Source organism: Podarcis pityusensis, assembly GCF_964106645.2.
Source record: "Podarcis pityusensis genome assembly, chromosome: 5".
NCBI lineage: Eukaryota > Metazoa > Chordata > Lepidosauria > Squamata > Lacertidae > Podarcis > Podarcis pityusensis.
This window is the reverse complement of record NC_138032.1, coordinates 81,371,457-81,385,474: the sequence shown is the minus strand read 5'-3', so window position 1 is coordinate 81,385,474 and position 14,018 is coordinate 81,371,457. Positions and strand designations below refer to the sequence as shown.

General features: G+C 38.4%; 3 protein-coding genes across 11 annotated transcripts in view; 1 reads left to right on the top strand and 2 right to left on the bottom strand.

Moving 5' to 3' along the window:
* The window catches only part of LOC308477552 (uncharacterized protein), a 192,329-nt gene that overhangs the window by 60,732 nt on the left and 117,579 nt on the right, over positions 1 to 14,018 (top strand). For 4 of the 6 annotated variants that reach the window (XR_013986625.1, XR_013986626.1, XM_081006282.1 and 1 more), the window contains exon 3: positions 793 to 1,458. The exons of the other annotated variants lie outside the window; for them this stretch is intronic. Coding sequence is in view for 2 of the 4 variants with exons in the window: in XM_081006282.1 (XP_080862408.1) it covers positions 793 to 1,353 (561 nt within the window). In the remaining 2 variants the exon portion in view is untranslated. Of the gene's footprint in view, positions 1 to 792; positions 1,459 to 14,018 lie in introns of those variants that run through there. 6 annotated transcript variants of the gene reach the window in all.
* Positions 1 to 14,018, bottom strand: part of LOC308477546 (uncharacterized protein) — a 70,480-nt gene that overhangs the window by 47,008 nt on the left and 9,454 nt on the right. The window lies entirely within an intron of this gene.
* The window catches only part of LOC308477547 (uncharacterized protein), an 83,178-nt gene continuing 73,195 nt past the window's right edge, over positions 4,036 to 14,018 (bottom strand). The window contains exons 3-4 of one of the 2 annotated variants that reach the window (XR_013986621.1): positions 5,034 to 5,135; positions 4,036 to 4,436 (exon numbers count right to left, since the gene is read on the bottom strand). The gene's annotated coding sequence lies outside the window, so the exon portion shown is untranslated. Of the gene's footprint in view, positions 4,437 to 4,966; positions 5,136 to 14,018 lie in introns of those variants that run through there. The other variant, XR_013986622.1, reaches the window with a different exon arrangement.

Here is a 14,018-nt window from a genome sequence, read left to right as displayed (position 1 = left end):
GTCGCAGGCCTTAGTTCACCCTGGTGCCTCTCAGCTTTTTTGGGGGGGCGGGGGGTGTATCGTGGATGTAAAGGTTTTTTGTAAAGGGTGGGTGGGTTGTGCTCCCTCCTTTTCAAATTTAGGAAGAAATTGTGCCCATGCTTGTTCAGAAATCCTGGTTCCTGATTAAGGCTTCCTTTTCCTTCCCAGTAAATTTATGCACAGCACACATTCATTTAATGCAGATTCTGAGTTTTCTGAGATTCTGACCCCAAACAGGGCAGAACACATGGGTAGGTCTTCTGAGTGAGCTATTTAAAATTACTATTACTATATTTATGGAATTTTTAAAACAATTGCCAGGCATAAAGTGTTGCCTTCCAGCACAAATGCACAAAGAGATGTTAAGTCTTGTATGCAGCCATCCACTTGGCATTAACAAATGCTTGACAATTTCTTACATGTGAAGCTCACATCCACAGGTTATACTTCAATAAAGTGAGTCTTGTGGAACTGTACACTTGTGCAGCTTTTAAAAGTGGCTTTTTCTGATACTGCAGAACAAAATACAGCCAAATAGCAGTATTTAGTCATTCCAACTTAGAAGCTTTATATTTAACAGTAAGTGGAGATTATGTACATGGGATATATGAATGTGGAGCTGAAGAGAGTAGAAAAATGCTGCAGAGAACTAAAGAGAAACTCTAGAGGAATAAGCATAATTTATTAAATGTAATTCTCTCTGTTGGATCAAAAATACATATTCATGGTAACAATGTCTTCTATACTGGTTCTCTCCTTTCTTCTATTCAGGTCTGGTTTCAAAACAGAAGGGCCAGAACGCCAAAGAGGATAGGTTCCAGGATGAGCAGCGGGAACCATGCTACAGCTCCTTATAGCTGGAGGGAGAGAACCCGTCCAAGAAGCAGCCTGGACAGCAGCCCAAGAAGCAGTCCAGGAAACCTCCAAAATATTCACATGCAACATTACCAGCCACAGAACTTGCATTACGCTGAAAGCAATAGAGGAGCAGGGTTGTGGCAGCCACCTCTCAACAACACGCAACCAGGAGAGTGTGCCCCGCAACAGCAGAGCTCCCTGGAATTGAACCCTGCTTATTACCAGCAAGCTGCTTTTTGTGGAACTGGGCTTTATGAGACTTCCCAGGCGAGCAACTGCCCAGTTCCATATTATGGTGCAGAGATGGTGAGGCAGCCTCCACCATCATCTGGTAACTTCTTCATGGCATCAAGCAGTTATACTCCCTGGTCTGCAACGGGGAATTATTCAGCTACAAATCCTGGACAAATGCAGAACGTTGATGGAAGTGCTTCGGACACTCAGTTTTTCTCTTTAAGTCAGATTCCAGATTAGCATCCCAACTCCTTCCTTGCTATCCTGTACATATTTTACAAGCTCCCTCTTTTAATGCCTTTTAATGTATGACTTCGATGTTTTGAATAAAGTTTGTTCTTTTAATAGCTTGTCTGGAGTCTTCCTTTAACTTTCCATTTACTGAAACATTCACTTTCCTGTATGCAAGGTTAATATTTCCATAGAAAAAAGTCAGTTGTGCGGTACATGTGGTTCTAGAGATAAAAGGTCAGGTCTACTAATGGCTGAATATTCCTGAGACACATTTTAATGCACCAATGGCTTTCTGTCCCTTTCCTTTTCTTTTTAAGTCTCTGTATCTGAGGCTAGAGTAGGTGGCAATAGATGTGGTGGAAAGTTGCTGTATTTTCTTTGTATGCAAAAGTATATTTGTAGATCCTGCTATAAGTAGATTTAGTAACACTTTTCTGTGTTATTAAGTTTGGTTTTTATTAATGAGTCTTCCATTTTTTAAAACACATAAGTTCGAGATGGGGATATAAGGTTTAATTGATTTTCCTACCATGAGTGTGTTAAGGTGCTCTCCAAAGCTTTAAAGACATATAAGTTTAACTTGTATGTGCCTTAGTCTGCAACATGGGTATTTATATCTATTAAAAACTTTGTGGGAGGATATTTTGAACACTTTATTTCATTTCATTTTCTTGCCCTTATTCCCCCCCCTTCTACTGCCTTCAATGAAGCTTTATAGGAGGGTTGCCTGTGAACTAGATTGTGTCCAATACAGTTTGCCTTCTGTGCCGTTCAGCCTTGATTCAGCCAGGTTTAGTCATAATAAAATAAGTCAGTTAGTTTTAGATTCTAAATTGGACCCTCTTAGGACAACTCATTTAGAAGTAGTCCCACTGAACATACTAATACACAACCAAATCAGCAACAGCTGCAACATGCTCCCCACCCGCAGCCCAGCAAAAACCCTGAAACAACTGAGCCTAAGAGTATAAATCTATCAAAGCCTAAGACATCTCCAAATGGTTTTTTCAGGGTTTTTCACAAATAATGCTACATTATTGGCATATCATTATGATCTAAATGGTTCTGCTAATGGGTCAGTGGAAAGTGCGAACAGCAGTGGGGATAGAGGACATCTCTGCTGAGTACCTCTACATAATCTGCATGAGTCTGAATTTACTCCATTCACTGAGATATAGGCTTTAGGCTTGGAATATATGACAAATCCATGTCATAAAACCTCACCTGCCCAGTCCACTATATTTCTCAACACTGCACTATGCAATTTAATGGGGCTGGGTGCTAGATTTGGCAGATCAAACTGAATCTAGTGGATTTGTCCTACCCTGCCCTACCCCTTTAGTTCTACCCTGATATAGGACCAGATCTGGTATGCAACAACAGCAGCAAGAATACTCATCGCAAAGTATTGGAAGACACAAGAACTTCCCACGCTGGAGGAATGGCAGATGAAATTGATGGACTATATGGAACTGGCAGAAATGACTGGTAGAATCCGTGACCAGGGAGAAGAGTTGGTGGAGGAAGATTGGAAGAAATTCAAAGATTATCTTCAGAAACATTGTAAAATTAAAGAATGTTGGAGTGATGTTGGATCGAAAATAAGTGGTTTCCAGCTGTACAGGTTAAAGTTATTGATAGACTAAGATTAAAGATTAGGATTAAAGATCTTTAAGGAAATGGAAATTTGGTACTTAAGAGGTAAAATTTTAATGTTATATTACATTAAGATTAAAGATTAGGATTAAAGAAGTTTAAGTGTTATATATTATATTAAGATTAAAGATTGGGATTAAAAAAGTGGAAAAGAAATTGCTGGACAAACAATTTGGACTGGAATATAAAAGAGGGAGGTATGAGGAAGTCCAGAAAATAAGTAAATTCAAAAACGGAAATGGAAAAGTGATATTGTTTTTAATTGTTCTGTTTCTTTTTAGTTTCTTTTGTATTTTGTTTTCTGTGTTTTCCTTTTCTTTTTGGATTATGTATTGTGTATTTTTGTACTTCTACTTTTATGTTTTTCTGTTTAACTTTTTATTGAAACCTTAATAAAAATCATTAAAAATAAAAAAAAAGATATAGGACCAGATCTGGGTTGGGTGTGACCTAGGTTCGGATAGGGCTGATCTGGGTCCACATCTTACTGTGTGTGTGTGTGTGTGCACACGCGCAAGCACAGCCCTGGAATTACTCAAGATGTGATTATGGCTGCCAACCTAGATGGCTTTCTCAAGAGATTAGGCAAATTCATGAATGCTAAGACTATCAGTGGCTACTAATCGTTATGGATATATGCTATCAGAGGCATATCAATTGCTGGGAAAGAACAGGGCGAAAGGGTACTCACCTGACCTGTGTCCTGCTTTTGGTATTGCATAGTGCTATGGTTGGCTACAGTGTAGAGCAGAATGCTTGGAAAACCTGGCATTCTCCTAAACAGACCTCATATACAGAAAGGTGGTCACATATGCACAAATTAGATGTGATACAAGAGATCTATGAATCAAATAGCTACAAGTAGTTCTTTAGTTGTCAACTGACCAGATCTTCTTCCAGAATCATTTGCAGTTAAAGAAATAAAAACAAGCATTTAATGCATGCAATTAAAAAACAAACAAACCATATCCTTGCCTTCCGAAGATGAACTCAGTCTATACTGACTCTGTATGTTCCTCATCCCTAAAAAACAAAACAAAAAAACCGCTTTCTCTCTTGGAGATGAAGAGTACTCTATCCATTGTAAATAAGGTCAATTAAAAGCAAAAGTAGCCATGCTGGCCCATTAGAAAACAACAACAACAACTCCACAATCCACAATAGGGTAATGTGTTTCACAAAGCAGGGGGTGAGGGAGATCAGAGTTTCTTTCTTATTTAAGCACAAAAACATGTTGTAATCATGACCTGCAAGATAAAGACCACAGGCTGAGATGCCATTCATTGGAGGCAGTAGAATCTAGCACAAAAGTTAGGACCCAATTCACAATGGCTTTTTCAGATTACCATTTCAATCTGTAAGTAATCATTGTAAAATTGGTGCAGGGCGAATCTTTTCAACCCTGCAAAACCAACAGAAGAGTCTTGTAGCACCTGAAAGATTAAAAAAATTATTATGACACACACAATATAATTGGATGCATAAAGTGTTATACTGAGTTGCAGGGACACAATTGGTGGGGAGCTTGTAAAAAAAGATCAGAGGGAAACAAAATGCTGAATTATACAGTTGAGGATTATGACCTTTTAAACTGCAACGATGCACTAAAAACAGTAGTTGATAACACAGACATCCTTGCACTGGTAAGTCAGTTTTTAGCACATCCAGTGTGGTTTTAAAAAACGTAAACCCAGCACCTATTGTACTGATTCCATCTGCAAATAATAGCACTGGTGCATTGTAATACAATGGTCTCATGGTTTGAGGTCACTTCATTCAATAATGAACACCTTAAGGTCAGTGACAGAGCGTCCTGAGAAGCTGAAATGTTCCCTCTTTGGCTTTTCTATACTGCCATTTCAGATTTGTGCTCATTCATTCTTTTGCAGACCAGCTAGAAGGTCATTGCATAGACCAGCTAGAAGGCAACTGATGGCATATATTACTTTGGAAGATGAGCAGGTGAATTAGCCCCATTATTAGCTCCTGTAATAATTATGCTAAACTAGATATGGGAATAAAGTTGGTACCTGGCTCTGCCACAGCGTCTGGTCCCTCTTGTCCACAATCCTGTTATATGGCCTGTTACTCATGAAGAAGTGTTTTTAGGTTAATGGGCTGTCACCCAAGGCCTGTGATAGGAACGTGTCACCAATGCATCTCAGATAGAAGAGAGGCTTTCAATTCTGTAGTCACTCTTGTTTTATAACAGATTGAACTAAGTAGGTAATTGACCTGATGTGATCAATCCTCTCCTCTGAACAGGTTAACCAAAATTGGATGATTACCAAAGTCTCAGAGCTGTTTGGAGAGTATCAGAAAGGATAAAATACAACTGAATAAAATAGGCATTCACAGCCACAACCGCAAGGAAAGCTTATTTTTTATTTCATTTTTTAAATTAAGACTACGATCCTAAACACACCATGGAGTAAGTCCCATTTAATTCAGTGGATTTTATTTCTGTGGCACACGTATTTAGTCTATAAGAAGGTGACGGTACACAGGTTTTTTTTAAACCATATAGTGAAAAAATCCCCTTATAAAATATGGGAGAAAATATAAAGAAATACTAGAACCAAAGACCTCACTGACAGAAGCCATGGCAGTAAAAAAGAAAATTATGAAAGGAGACTGCCAATGTATAGAATGATATTAGAAGAAAACAATAACAAATTGACGCTGAAGAAGTTTGAAGAAATTAGGTTGTACCTGACGGATTGGTTACATATTTTCAATTAAATGAAAAATTAAGTATAGATTAAAAAAAGGATTTGAAAATAAGACATCAGATTTGGAAAAAGAACTAATCCAATCCAAAGGAAAATATATTTCAAAAATGTACAGTCTACATCTTGAGTGGGAGGTAAAAGAAAAGGTAAAAGTAAGAGGTGATGGTGCGTTGGGCCCAGGAACTTGGATATAATATTCACATGAACCAGTGGGAGAAATTATGGAAGGTGGACATGAAGTTTACAGCATGCTATCATCTTAGAGAAAACATCATGAAAATGATGTACAGATGACACCTTACCCCGACCAAATTGTATTAAAATAGATCAGAAGTGTGCTGGAGATGCCAAAATGGTAAAGGTTCGTATATGCATATGTGGTGGGAATGTAAGAGCATAAGAGAGTTTTGGGGCATCATATATACAGTAATGAATTTAAAAAGATATTAAAATTCCCATTTACAAAGAGACCAAAAGCCTTCTTTTTAGGAATAATGTCAACAGAAATTTTAAAAAATAGCAGACCACTCTTTAAGCAATTTAATTTTTTTAAAAAATAGCAGACCACGCAACAACAACAGCCAGGATCCTGGTGGCGAAGAATTGGAAAAGTGAAAAGACCTCCCACAAAAACCGAATGGCAGGTTAAAATGATAGAATACTTACAATTGGCAAGGATAACAGGGAGAGTTAGAGGATACCCGATGCAGAAGATCAATAAGGAATGGATAGTATTTAAAGAATATTTAAAAAACTATTGTGATAACAAAAACCTCCTGGCAGATCTTGAGTGACTCTTGTAATATAAAGGTGTAAACAATAGAACTTCTTTGATAAGATTTTGGAAAAGAGAACAACAATAAGGCACTGTGTGATAAATAACAAAATGAGAAATAGTACAATGAGAATAATCGGAATTATATTTTAATTACTTTAATTTTTTATCTTTACCTTTTTCTTTATTTTCCTTTTTCCTCTTTCTTTGAAAAGTAGTTGTAGATGTAGTGTGTGATGTAAATATTGTATTGTTGTGTGCTGTTATGTAGGTTAATATTGATTGTTTAATAGTTAATAACAATCATAATCATAAGGATTACACTGCAAATTTTAATGATAGGATTGTCTCCTGTTCATGATTTTTATGGGTTGCTCATATTTTGAGACCACAAGGAAATAATATTATAGAGTTTGTTGTTTGGTTGGTTTATTATTCTTGTTGGATCCCAACAGTCTTCAATGAGTGTGTTTTCAGTTTCCAAACTATGCATTTAATGGAGGAAATGGTTTCCGATGGTAGGATCTTTTTAAACTACCCATCTGTTTGTAGAAAAACAATAGGATTCTAGCATTGTAGGGGCTTGGAAGAGATGACCCTCAGGGTCCCTGCCAACTTCACCATTTGATGGTTCTGCTTCAGCACTGTGGAGCAGCTCTCTAGGGTTTCAGGTGGGAGTCTCATCAAGCCCTACTACCTGGGAGACACCAGGAGCTGGACCTGGAACCTTCTGCATGAAAACAACACCTTCTACCACTAAGTTACAGTGTTTCCCATCACTGCAATACGGTTTTCCCAGTGGCCAGCAATCTGCAGCGGATCTGTTGGCTCTTGCATCAGCTCATTTCCAGCTTCCATCTCTTTGCTTATGCTTGTATCCATGCTTGGAACTCATGAATGGGCAGAAAACTTTTCTGTCCCACCAAGCCAATGCAGGCAATTTAAATCACATCGCCCACAATGGTCTGCTGGTGTTTGTTTTTAATTATTTTCCAAATGTAAACTACTGTGATATATTATATCTCTCTAATATTGTTTGCTAATTTTTCTGGTACCACTTCATGCCTTTAGTTCCATGTCTTGCTGCCATGAAGACGCAGTGATGGGAAACAGTTCACTGGTGACATTTCTGCTAATTGAACAATTATAAATACAACTGAGCCACAAGAGAAGTAAAAGGAAGCTATTCTGGGAAGTGCAGCTCCTTCCCAAATTTTGTGGGATAAATGTCTGTTTCTGTGGTCTGCCGATGTGAACCGGACCCTTGCAATGTTGCAAGCAGCTTCTTGTTCTCTTGATCTCTGTCCATCCAGGCTGCTAAAGCTGACAAGTGTATCCAGGGGCCTGCGCCCTTTGGTCAAGCAGTAGTACATAAATCCCTGAAGAAACCTCTGTGACGAAATGTTGGTCTTGCTGGGCAGGTTAGATCAACAAGTGCTTCTTTCTTTTTTTTCCTGCCTGCAAATTGTTAATGAATGGCAGCCTCTGATTGGCCGTGGTTCCAGGAGGGAGAGTTTAAAAGGAGAGGTTTTGGAGAGACAGTTAGTTTGATGAGAGGGTTGGTTGAAGTGGGTTGGAATTGTGGTTGGAGAGGGTGGGAGATAGGTAGGGAGACAGGTTAGGAGACAGGCTAAGGTATAAAGAGTGAATGGAAGAAAGAGTTGGCTCTGGAAAAAACAACTTCCATTCTGAGCGTATTGTGAAGGACAGAGTGTGGGGTCCTGTAGGAGGAATAGACCGGAATTTTACTGGGAGGCAGAGGCTGAGCCAGGAGAAGTAGGAGCTGGAAAGGAACAGCCTACTTGGGACTCAAATCTAGTCTGGAGGGGAGAGATAGATTCTTCTAAGGAAAAGAAGAAACTCCCAGACCCAGTGAAGGGAGAGGGTGTGGAGAGCCCTGTGGTCAATAACTTAAAGTAACTCAGGGGCAGGATTGTTAAAGAGGGTGGATAACTGAAAGAAAGTATCACCGTATAAAGAAACCAAACCTATAATGCAAAAACAAACTGAGGACAAATTTAAAGTGAAATTGCACAGTATTTCTGAACTAACCTAAGTTGAATCAATTTGTGTTATATACTATCTTGCCTTAAATAAATCTTTATTGTTTATTTAAAGAAAACCTGTCTGAGACTCCAACTTACTAGTTACCCCTTCACAAAGGTCCTCCACAGGATACTCTGGGGCTAGAATTTTTAAGGGGAAAGGGATAGAAACCTTCGGGTAAAGGATTGTTCAGTGAGGCGGGGGGAATTTATCTAAGTGAGAGCAGGCCCAAAGGCATGAAAGGAAAAAGTGTCGTTGTGCCCGTTGCAACCTCCTCTTGCACCTTTTTTTGTGCTTTACGACAACCACCATCTGCTTGCAAATATCCCCTTCTTGGGCAACATGGTGAAGAGAGAGGTGGAGAAGTTGTTACAGGAGTTTCTGGAGGATACAGCCCATCTGATCCCTTATATCACAGTTTGATGACTGAGGTTTTCAGGGAAGACGTTAGTGGTGTTGGTCCCCAATAGTTCAGATGAACAGCTTGTATTTTACAGATTCTATGCATTCAATATTATGGACCCAGTCCTGACTGAGTTTAGACAGCTCTCCTGCCTTCTAAACTTCAGACACTTGACAAAACCTTTTCTATTTTGCATTTTGTATTTTAAGATGGCTTCCTGATTCTCTGATTGGTTAGCAACTTGCTGGCCTTGTTAAAATTCTGTGGCTGGCAACCATCATACTTTCTAAAGTACATAGTCAAATTCTTGCAGCAGTGAAGGTCTTCACGATCAATGCAGAAATAGGATTGTTGATCATACATATTTCAAAAGGAGATTCTTTTAAAATGCATTGCAAGAATCAGAATGTGATAGATTTACGGGCAAGGGATATTGGACATAATATACAATTGGCATCATGGGAAAAATTATGGAGGGAAGATTTAAAATTTACAACATGCTGTATGTTGAAAGAGAATTATATGAAAGTGATGTATCGCTGGTACTGAACTCCTACCAAGTTAGCAAAAATGTATAGAACGGCTACAGATATATGTTGGAAGTGTAAAGAGAAAGAAGGCACACGTGATGGACGTGCAAGAAGACAAAAGGATATTGGAAAATGATTTATAATGAGTTGAAAAAGATGTTTAAACTTACTTTTGTGAAAAATCCTGACGCTTTCTTACTAAGAATTTTAGATCCAGAAATACCTATCAGAATAGACAATTTATGTATGCTACAACAACTGCTATTTGCCCAAAGATGGAAAGAGGACAAAGTACCTACAAAAGAAGAATGGTTGATAAAGATGATGGACTATGCCAAAATGGCAAAAATGAATGGGAAAATCAGAGATCAAGGGGACAATAAATTTAATAAAGAATGGGGAAACTTTATAAGTTACTTAAAAGAACACTGCAAAAAAAAATTAAAAAGATTGGCAGGATTCCAAACAGTTCTTGCAATGTAGTGGGAACTATGGTAAAAACTGAGTTTTAAGGAAATATGGAGAATATTATATGCTGCAGTTGGAAAAGAAGATCTTGGGAAACCATGGAAAGGTGGAGGAAAGTCTCGGGATTCAGAGAATCCTATGTGTAGAATGACTATGATTTATGGGAGATGATAATTGTTAAAAGCAAAAATGAATAAAAAAGAATGTAATAGATTTACAATACATTCTGATTCTTACCATGCTTCTTTTAAAAACAAAACAAAACAAAACAAAACAAAACAAAACAAAACAAAACAAAACAAAACAAAACAAAACAAAACAAAACTCCTTACTTCTTTACTGAGTAGAGATAAACAACTAATGGCCTGGGAACTCAATCCATGTATTGGGAGTCATTCAAATCTATCATCCATTTGCAAATTCTAAAGCCCACACCTCCATACATTTACTCCATGCACTATGTGAAATCTACTTCCTACACTAAAAAATGTTGTCTGTGTTACACAGAAAGTGACTTGGAACCAAGCCAGACCTAATTTTGTAAGTTTATCTGTAATAAACTCATTTCTTGTTAATTTTAGAAATGGCAAACACAACATGGGGGGGGGGGCAGGTGGTAGTTACGGATTCAGATGTGTTTGCGGTGCTAAGGAATGGGTTTAAAACACCATGCCATTTCACCCAAGTTGCCCCCTCAGAGCTAGTATTTGCCCAGCAGGAAGGGTGGAGGTTGCAGGCACCATGCAGCAAATTAGTTTTTCCCCGCCCCATTTTATTTTATTTTTTACTCTATAGAACCTACAATTCTGAATCTAGGGGAAGGGGATTACTTTGTTGCTGTTATTGATAAACATGGGGAAGTCAGAAATCCTTTCTGGTCTACTTAAAATCACCTAGAGCTCATCTAACTTCTGGCCATCCCTGCCATGTGAAGAAAATAGAAGCTTGGGAAGCCATTCAGATTGGTGGGGGGAACAAAGCCGAAAGGGTTAAAAATCCCCTTTCAAGCTCTTTCTGACTCCACCCACCCCACCCCTCAGCTGCAAACATGTGATGCCTTATCACTGATCTCCAGACATTGAGTCTAGATTGATATCAGCTGTCTAGCAAGCCTTTGTTCACATTGGTGGGAGGAGTCAAACTGCCACAACTGTGTTGTTAAGGGATAATAATAAAGATTGCTTAAACACTGATTACTCAGTACTGTCAGGAACTGATCACAAATGCCTTGTGTGTTAAAATGTCTGGTTTGTTTTGCACAAAATTGTCAAATGTCATGAATTAAAATAAAGCAAAGGCATTCTAAGGAAAAAAACAAAAAACTGCCAAGAATCAAAAGGCTTTGTTAGTATTGTGAAGAACACAAAATGTTGACCCTGAGAAAACTGGAGCACTCTAGTCTCTCAGCACTCTAGAAATGGCAGTGGCAATGGTAATAGAATGTACAGTGGAATGGATATCTATACACATTACGTGAACTCAGAAATCAGGCCCAGTCTTCACAATGTGCTGCATGTTAGAATGTGGTTCCTCTAGGGAAAACACCATGAAGATGCTATATAAAGTAAAGGGTAAAGGGACCCCTGACCATTAGGTCCAGTTGTGACCGACTCTGGGGTTGAAGTGCTCATCTCGCTTTATTGGCCGAGGGAGCTGGCATACAGCTTCTGGGTCATGTGGCCAGCATGACTAAGCCGCTTCTGGCGAACCAGAGTAGCACACGGAAACGCTGTTTACCTTCCCACCAGTGCGGTACCTATTTATCTACTTGCACTTTGACGTGCTTTCGAACTGCTAGGTTGGCAAGACCAGAGACCGAGCAACGGGAGCTCACCCCATCACTGGGATTCGAACTGCGACCTTCTGATTGGCAAGTCCTAGGCTCTGTGGTTTAACCCACAGTGCCACCCGCATCCCAAGATGCTATATAGATGGCATCATACCCCCTTGAAACTAGCGAAAATGTATAAAAGAGGATCACCGATTTGTTGGAGATGTAAAACAGATGTGGGGTTATTTTACCATATGTGGTCATTGGGGAATTCTGGGATAACATCAATAATGAATTTAAGAAACTATTCAAACTCACCTTTAAAAAAAACCCAGAGATCTTTCTTTTAGGCTTCTTACCATTAGAAATTAAAACCTTCACAAACTAGTTTATAAATTCTTACTGAAGCTACTGATCAGATCTTAGAACATGTCATTGGCCTGGTTGTACGTAACACTAACCCCTTATTAACATTAACCATAATTAATAAACCATGGTTACAACTGAGGCATCAGGCAGATAATCAGTTGAATCTTGATTCAATGCATTGTAGAATCATTAAAAGCACAGTGAGAGCAGTTTGAATTTTTTGCAGCACTTCATTGACAACATTGCAACTTTGGGGCGATGGCACTTTAACCATAGCTGAGGAGGGTATCCAGGTTCACATGCAACACTAAGCTATGGTTAACATTAGCTAAGATTTTTAAACTAGCTAGAACATTTAACCATAGTAAATAAACCATAGTTATGGGCTGGGTTGACACATAATGCAGCTAAACCATGGTTTAATAAACCATAGTTTAGTAAGCATGGTTTAGCATTCTATACAAACTGATATGCTAGGCAGGTTGCTGGAAGTCACAAGGGCTTACTGCCATCAGCAAAGCAAAACATTTCCAAGCAAACTCTGCCAATGAGTAGGGGTAGTCCACATGCTTCAGAACTCCTCTTCTTTTCAGGCTGCATGTTAAAACATACTCACACAATAGCAGTGATCAATCTCAGGATCAATCATGGTTCATCGTGCCAGGAATAAGGCTGTAATACAAAGAAATCCTGTAATCTTAATTTTCAGATGAGGAATTCTCTGACAGTTAACTGAATAGATAATTTGTGCTCAGGCCAAGGAAGTTGGACCATCAACTCCAAATCAGCCTGAGATGACTCTGTCTCTCTAAATAATTATCTTCTTTATGGACACAATCAAGCCCAACCTTATCATTAACTTGTATACATTCCAAGGTGCTAGTGTTGAGAGACAGAACTTGTCTAGGGCCATCTCTTGAGTTCATAGCTAGATAAGGCAACATGAATGAAACAAAAGGCAACATGAATGAAAGGAATGTTTCCATGCTATGTTAACAGGACATGAATGTATCCAGGCCCCGTAAAAGTGTGTGTGTGTGTGTGTGTGTGTGTGTGTGTGTGTGTGTGCTTACTTATACATATATATTCACTCATACTAAAGTAACTATTGTCTTACTGAATAGGAAACCCTCTTTTAACTGAGAAATTTGGAAAGTATGAAACTGAAGTAGACACAAGCTATTTGTTATTGTTGGTTGTTGTTTTTTAAAAAAACAACTATGAAGAGAGGCCATTTTCAGAAATGATTCTGAAAATAGTTATTTTTATTCAAATCTTTATTGGCATTGACCTACAAAAACTAGCAAGCACTGGAAAATAAAAATAACAAAAAAGTACTATATTCGGCACCTGCTAAAGGTGTTTTTGCTTAGGCTAGCCTATCTAGACATGTAGAAATGGAATGTGTTTTATTTAATATCTTTTTTAGTTTTCTGCTGATTTAAATTATATTCCATACTTGTTTTTAACTGTCAGTTTTTGGTAATTTTCATGTTTTGTTTACAGAGATTCTATTACAATCAAGTGGTCTTTAAATGTTTCTTTTTAATGTATCTTTACTAAAGATTTTCTTGGTTTACAAAAGTATGTGCAATGTCTCTCTCTCTCTCTCTCTCTCTCTCGTTTGTCCTTAAATGTTTTTAGTTAATTAATTATTTTTAAAACCCTCCTAAAACTAGACAAATAGAGCAAATCAGCAGCTCTTCCTGCATCCCTAAATCAGACAGGAATAATCCAATGTAGATCAATCGGTGGTGGAAATTCTGTGCAGTGTTTGAGCTGGCAAGTAGTTTGAGGAGAAAGGATACACACCTGGTGCTTCAGAAATCTGCCTGCCCTCACTGTAGTCTTCTTCTTATCCTGAATGCAATTGTAGGACAGCCAAGCAGAGCAGTTTCCCAAGTAATCATTCTCTTAGGAT